Consider the following 8,139-nt stretch of genomic DNA (forward strand, 5'->3'; position numbering starts at 1 on the left):
TTGTATATTACTTTTTGCATATATTAAAACAACTCAAATTTTTAAAAATTCTTGGTGGCTTTAAAATATAAACAAAACAACAAACAACAAACAATAATACCATCATTGAAGGTTGAAGAAACACCACCTATAAAAATAGGTCAATCAATAATAATTAAAGCTCATTAAATCCCATTTTAATTTCAATACCATCATCATTATCAGTTGAAAGAAGAATTACATGCCATGGCTTGGATTTGGGCCACAATTGCACTATTACTTCTTTCAAACTACCTCTTTCAAACATGGCAATTCAACAAGAAGAGCAAGGGCAAGAAATTACCTCCTGGCCCAAAAGGGTTTCCTATTATTGGCAGCCTCAATTTGCTAAAAGAGTTTCCTCATAGAGATCTTCATCAATTGTCTCAAAAATATGGTCCCATAATGCACATGAAATTGGGACTTGTAAACACAATTGTTGTCTCTTCCCCAACAGCTGCTGAGCTTTTTCTCAAAACCCATGACCTTATTTTTGCAAGTAGGCCCCTCACTATGGTCTCAAAATTCCTGTCTTATGGCCAAAAGAATTTGGTTTTTGCTCAATATGGATCTTATTGGAGGAATATACGTAAAATGTGTACGCTTGAATTGCTTAGTAACCACAAGATCAATTCTTTCAAATCCATGAGAAAGGAAGAACTTGGATTGTTGATTGAGCATCTCAAAGAGGCTGCAAATGATGGTGTTGCTATTAATCTTAGTTCTAAAGTCGTGTCACTCAGCACAGATATGACTTGTTTGATGGTTTTTGGGAGGAAATTTGGAGACGAAGAGTTGGATGATAGAGGTTTTAAGGCTATGATGCAAGAGGTGATGCAATTAATCGCTGCTCCTAATTTGGGAGATTTTATTCCTTTTATTGCAAGACTTGATCTCCAAGGGTTGACACGTCGGATGAAAAATGTTAGCAAAGTGTTTGATGGGTTCTTTGAGAGGATTATTGATGAACATCTTAACTCTATGGGTGGAAAAAGAACTAAAGATTTTTTAGATGTCATGTTGGATCTAATGGACTCTGTGGATACTCATGAGTATCGAATTGATCGTTCCTGCGTCAAAGCAATAATAATGGTGAGAATTTGAACCCTCTGATCTCTTAGTGAAAGACAAATATCTTAATAATTCTTCGTTAAACTATGGTCAAGTTGATTTACTTTTAATAGAATATGCCTATTTGAAAAATGATTTTGGAAGTGCATAAAAATACTTTTTAAAACAGTTTTTAAAGTCATTTGTGATAATTTGCACATGAAAATTTATTATTATTATTTTTTAAGTTTAAATACTATTTTGTCTCTACATGTATTTTTACATTGATTTATTTTGGTCAATTTATACTTTCAAAAGATTCATCTTGGTGATCTCTAAACTTTAGTTCATTTTCATTTTGTACTTTCAAAATTTTCATTTAGGTCATTATATTTTCAAATTTGATTCATTTTAATCTTTGAACATTTAAAAAGCGTCAATTTTAATCTCTTACAAATGGTAAAAAATGAAAGTGAAAGAATTACCAAATTAGTTACTTTTAAAGACGGAATGAACTAAAAACAAAAACAAAAGTAAAAAGATTAAACTAGCATTTAAACAATTTTTTTAAAATATGGCATAAAGTTGTGGGATGTGTTTCAATGAGAGTTGGTTTATTACATATTCTTATTGGTACTATTTCTTCATAGGATATGCTTGGTGCTGCAATGGACACTGCAGCAACAGTAATTGGATGGGCACTTCCTGAGCTCATAAGACATCCACATGTAATGAAAAAATTGCAAGATGAAATAGAAAATGTGGTGGGGTTGGATAGAATGGTGCAAGAATCTGATTTAGTTCACTTGGAATATTTGGACATGGTAATGAAGGAAATCCTTAGGCTGTATCCACCAGCTCCATTGTTGGTTCCACATGAATCTATTGAAGAATGCATTGTTGAAGACTTTTTCATTCCAAAAAAATCACGTATAATAGTGAATGCATGGGCAATTGGACGGAACCCAAGTGCTTGGATTGATCCAGAAATGTTCTATCCAGAGAGATTTATTGGTAGCAAAGTGGATGTAAAGGGAAGAGATTTTCAATTAATTCCATTTGGGTTTGACTGTGGTTAGTTTGGTGATAGCTCAACTTGTGCATTGCTTTGATTGGAAGCTCCCCAATGGTATGTCAATTGATGAATTGGACATGACTGAAGAATTTGGGTTGACTTGTCCTAGAGCTCATGATCTTATCGTCATTCCTGTTTATCGACTCCACATTTGAATTTACATTTTCCCTTATACTAAACTAAGTTAATTATGTAATAAAATCGTAATAGTTTCGATAAACATTACAAAAAAGTACTCTTTTGGTCCATAAATTTTGAATTTAATTTTTATTTGATTCCTAGATTTTAAAATGTTACATTTTTTTTTTTTTTTTTTTAATTTTTGAGTTTTAAGTCGTTTAGTTTTCTTTTGGTCCCTAAGTTTCAATATTTTACAGTTTTAGTCTTAGAGTCAGATCTCTTCAAACCTTTTTAGAAAGAAAGTGTAATAGCCACTACCCCCTCTGAAACTTGGCAAAAAGCCCTTTCCTATTTACTCCTAAATTGAGAATGATATAAATTGCACTCGCTCAAGCTAAAAGAGTCCGACAAACCCGAGAGTAACGAGGGCTGTCTCTTCACCTCAAAACTGAAATCTTAGTTGTTTAGCTTAGGTCCATCAATCAATCTCTCATAAACCCCTAAGCGGAATCTATTAAGCTGAATCCATATGGGGCCGGCAAAAAGGGGGAAGGCTTTCTTTAAGAATATCCTTTTGTTAAAACCCCCTGCTCTGGTAGCTCTTCGGAACCCAAACCCTTCTTCAACTTCTTTTACGGGTTGTCTATCGATCTCATAGGGTTCACTCCCTCAAGTTGTCTATCGCTAAAGAAATGAAGATCAAGAAGTTCAAAGATCCAATGAGAATTTGCGCATAGCTTCTGGTCTTTGACATAAAAAAAAGAAGGTCATATTTTTTCTAATGTTTGTTCATTTTGGTGTTTGATGTTAACTTTTAGTTAACTAATTGAAAATAATTATGATGTGAAAATTTTAATAATGATGAAAAATTAATGGAAACTAATTTACTTATAAGTAGTTAAATTCTTTGAAGTTAATTCATAGACATTCAAAAGCTGAAAGATGAGTATTTGATGAAAGATTGAGATTAAAATGGTAAATCTTGAAATCCTAAAGACGAAATTTAGATGAAAATCAAAATTTAATCGTAAAATTAGTGTAATAATATCGTGAAATCTAAGAACTAATTTAAAATAGTATTTAAAGAATTAAAAGTGTAACATTTATTTGATTTATAGATCAAATAAAAACTAGATTAAGAGACTAAAATATATATTATTTTTCTTTTAACATTCATTAAAAAATATCCGCTTTTTTCCAAGTTAGCTAGCCACCTTACATGATTTCTATCGTTTCTCTGCTCAAAGAAAAGAAGAAGAAGAAAGTAAGTAGAAACAATAAGTAGATTTACATGATTTAGATTATACTAGTAGAGTATATATTATGGTTAATAATTGAGTAAGAAAATAAAAGAAAAGAGTATGTTGGGTGAAAACCTTTCACAAGTCCAAATACTTAAGATCACTGTTGAAAAGATGAAGAAATGGTTCAAATCAGTTCTGTCAAATTCTCGATACTTGAAACTTGATGCTCGATTGCTTGCTACTCGATCTTCGATCAGAATTCCCTTTTTGTCTGACTAGTCTCTGTTAAATCCTCGATGCAACTCGATGACAACAAAGTTAATACTCGATCGTACTCGATGGTCTTGAACGATACTCGGTGCAACTCGAAGGTGAAAATGATGTACTCGGACTTCCTCAATAACGATGAATCGATGCACGATTGACTCGGTTATTTGATTACTTGATGCGATTTGTAATGTAAAAGATTGATGCACAATTTACAGTAAAGAATTACTCAATTGAACAAGAAAGATTAGGAAAGAAGAAAGAGACACAATGTTTACGTGGTTCGGTAAGAATGTCTATGTCCATGAGAAAATTTGAATTCTTTTATTTAATGAAGATTGTTTACAGATTTGTTTGTAGAAAACTAAGAAATGATGATAATTCTATGTGTAATTCGAATTTGAAATTGATGGTATTTATAAGGATATACTAGCTGATCGTTACAAAATGTTAGTTATAAACAAAGTGAAATCTGAGGTATTATTTGAGTCAAACTTCTTCAGAGTAGATTTTTGAGTGATGAATAACACAACTTATAAATGGTCGTGGAGTTTAATCAAATCAATATATGTCAAATTGGAACTAAGCTCGAATATATAAAATCATTAAAATTTATTGATTCCAAGAACAGATGACATGCATAGATGAGAAAACGCACATCCACAACATTAGAATTCAATGTTTAAGTCAAATTAATAGTATAGAGGGTAACAATTAGAGTTTAGAGAGTTTGAATGAAATTCTTATATATTATGAGAACTTGAACTTGTAACAACTGGTAGAACAATTGTTGTCAAAAAAGGTAATGTTCTCTAATTGAAGGCAAAGTAATTATATTGTCTAATTATGAGCCAAACATATTGGCTTATGATATTAAAGAGAAGGTGTAAAAGTATCTCAAATTTATTATCAATAGTTATTAGGAGCATGTAATTTTTTTATATACGTGAGCGTGGAGGTCAGCTTACGTGCATTTCGACTAACCTCACGAGATAATCTACCCGATTCTATAATATTTGAGTGTCAAGAAAACTAATAATTTCATGTAAGATATTAAATTCTAGATAGGTGGCTAAAAATAATTCTTGTTATTCTTGCAACTGCTTATCATTCATATATTTAAAGCATGTCTCCACTCATCTTTACCATTACCACTCCTTACGTATATATACATTGAAGATAAGTCTATAATAGCAGTTTAATTGTTAAGACGAAAGGTAGGAATAACCATAAGATCCTGTGCTCTTGGACAAGTCAATCCAAACTCCTCAGTCATGTCCAATTCAGAAGCCAGCATACCATTTGGAAGTTCCCAATCAAAACAATGAACAAGTTGAGCTAGCAACAATCGGACCATCGTTAAACCCAATTGCATTCCAGGACACCCTCTACGGCCAGCTCCAAATGGAATCAATTCAAAATCTTTGCCCTTTACATCTATTTGGCTACCAATAAACCTCTCAGGAAAGAATTTGTGTGGGTCAATCCAAGCACTTGGGTCTCGTCCAATAGCCCATGCATTTACTATAACTCTTGATTTCTTAGGAATATGGAAGCCATCGACTGTGCAATCCTCAAGAGATTCGTGTGGAATCAATAATGGAGCTGGTGGATACAGTCTCAGAATCTCCTTCACTACCATTTCTAAGTATTCTAAGCTTCCTAAGTCCGATTCTTCAACCATTCTGTGTAAACCCACCACTTTTTCTAATTCATCTTGCAATTTTTTCACTACATTTGGATGTTTAATCAACTCTGACATTGCCCATCCAATTGTTGTAGCTGAAGTGTCCATCGCTGCTGCAAGCATATCCTACAAAAACCCACGACACAATAATAATAATAACAATAATAATAATAATAATAATAATAATAATAATAATAATAATAATAAAAGACAAGACTATTGTTGGTAATTAAGTAAAGTTTTTCCAATATTAATATGTAGGATTTAATTTCTTAATTTTATACTTTGGCTCCTATTTTTGGTTCATTATACCATTTGTATCCATTTAATTACTTTCAACTTTTGTCCATCATAATAGTGATTATTGTCTGTTTAGGACATGGTACGACCTTTTTCCCCTTGTTTTTAGTATATGCTTTTATTGTGTTTCAAAATAATAAAATTAATTAATTGATAACAATAATTTAGATGCCGACCTTGACAAGTATGTTAATGATTAAGAATATATAAGAAAATTTCTTATACTACTAGACTACCTTCACATGGTTTTTGCCTTTGTAAATATCAAAAGATCCTACATTAATATCAATAGATTCTATCCTATTTGTAAAGAGACATGTTGCACTGATGAGAAATAAATATACTGTTTTTTAGTGCAATAATCAGAGATAAGATTATTTTATGTAAAATTAAATGTCTTTTATGAGAGAAAATGTAACATTAAATGTTAACACATAACCATTTTTTTTGTAGGACAAGTATCTGAATTCCATAGAAACAGTGAAATTTAGATGACACCTAAATTTTTTTCTTCCAATTTCAAATAAGTACGTTTAAAGCAGATACTCATCCTTTAAATTCAATTCAGATTTCATTCAGAGGTTAAAAACCTACCCACTTGTTATGTTAATATTATATATGTATTTCTTCTATGTTGAAAGATTGAGACAATGATTGAAAAGAGAGATTGAATAGAGCCTTAATTACCAGCATTGTAGCTTTAATAGCAGAACGATCAATTTGATACTCAGTTTGTTGTGAATCAATAAGGTCCAACATGACATCAACAAAATCCTTAGTCTTCTTTCCACCTCTAACCTCAAGATGTTCATTAATAATCTTTTCAAGAAATTCATCATACACCTTGTGAACACATTTCATTTGACGAGTCAATCCTTGAAGATCAAGCCAAGCAATGGCAGGAATAAAATCACCCAAATTAGGCGCAGCAGCTAATTGCATACCTTCTTGTATCACAGCCTTAAACCCTCTCTCATTAAACTCTTCATCTTCATATTTCTTCCCAAAAGCCATCAAACAAATGATGTCGGTCGTAAGAGAAGTAACTTTAGAGCTGAGATTCACAACAACTTTGTTATGAGCAGCCTCTTTAAGATACTCAATCATCAACCCAAGCTCATGCTTTCTCATGGGCATGAAAGAGTTAATTTTGAGGTTGCTAAGCAATTCAAGAGTGCACATTTTACGGATGTTACGCCAATAAGGACCATATGGAGAAAAGACTAAATTTTTTTGTTGATAAGAGATGTGCTTTGAGGCTTGGGAAGAGGGGCGGCTTGCAAAAATAAGGTCGTGGGTTTTGAGGAAGAGCTCGGCGGCGTGTGGGGATGAGACTATGATTGTGGAAACAAGACCTAGTTTCATGCTCATTATGGGTCCATATTTTTGGGATAATCTGTGAAGATTTCTGTGAGGGAGCTTTCCTAACAAATGAAGGCTCCCAAGAATGGGAAACCCTTTTGGCCCAGGAGCTAATTTCTTGGATTTGATTTGGTTTTTGAATAGCCATGATTTTGAGATCAGAAAAGCAAGAAGAAGCAGTGCAAGAGTGAGGACTACCAAAATCCAAGCCATAGATCTCTATTGTTGGACTTGGATTTGAAATGAGATATGATGTGTTGAGTTTAATAAATGAGTTGGCTTGTGTGATATATATTTTTTTTTTAAAAATAGAAAAAAGATATATATGAATACCAATATATAATAAGAAGATCTATAATTGGATGTAAAGAACAAAACTTCGTTATTAAACTCTTTCTATTTTTATATGAAAAAATCATATGGAAATCTTCGTCATATTTTATCACGACATCTTTATCTTATTTTTTACGTCTTTTTCTTCAATATTAACAATAATGGATGAGTTGAATGACGGGGTGTTTCTTTGGGTTTTTTCTTCTTTTGCGTATGAGTATTTTTGGAGGAGAATAAATTTAGATGGCTATGTATCTTTGTGCAATCCAAACAGTTCTCCAAAAAAAAAAATTGTCATGTGGTAAATATTTTTTAAAAAATGATTTTAATTTTTACGTGTAGAGAAAAAGGAAACATGGGTTAGGTGCAGTAGGTTGCACCTAAACATTGCTCTTTTTGAAATTATAGTTTGGTATATAAATTGATGGATGATGTCCTTTCTTGTGATCGAATGTTTGTGATCTAACACTAATCACTCGCACAAAGGTAAAACTATATATATATATATATATATATTATAAAGTAAGAAGGGTCTTTTCACGGGGTTAAAGAATAATTAGATAATTGAATGAAATACATAAAGGATGGTTGTAATTCAACAACTTGTAGACTAGAATGCTCTACCTAATTTTCCAATACAAATGTATAACAAATATATTTTTATTAAAAAAATAAGAAGAAAT

At 31.9% G+C, this 8,139-nt stretch overlaps 1 protein-coding gene and 1 pseudogene across 1 annotated transcript; one reads left to right on the forward strand and one right to left on the reverse strand.

The window, feature by feature from the left end:
- Positions 1-225: 225 nt before the first annotated feature.
- On the forward strand, positions 226-2,298 carry LOC120074598 (cytochrome P450 71AU50-like; annotated as a pseudogene).
- A 2,534-nt stretch (positions 2,299-4,832) lies between these two features.
- On the reverse strand, positions 4,833-7,365 carry LOC120074549 (cytochrome P450 71AU50-like). The gene is made up of 2 exons (XM_039027705.2): positions 6,449-7,365; positions 4,833-5,587 (listed from the first exon to the last, which is right to left on the reverse strand). The coding sequence occupies exons 1-2, from the start codon at positions 7,334-7,336 to the stop codon at positions 4,973-4,975; spliced, it is 1,503 nt and encodes a 500-aa protein (XP_038883633.1). The 5' UTR covers positions 7,337-7,365; the 3' UTR covers positions 4,833-4,972.
- Between the last annotated feature and the right edge of the window lie 774 nt (positions 7,366-8,139).

Source organism: Benincasa hispida, chromosome 3 (assembly GCF_027475165.1).
Source record: "Benincasa hispida cultivar pf3 chromosome 3, pf3_genome.v1.1, whole genome shotgun sequence".
Classification (NCBI taxonomy): Eukaryota; Viridiplantae; Streptophyta; class Magnoliopsida; order Cucurbitales; family Cucurbitaceae; genus Benincasa; species Benincasa hispida.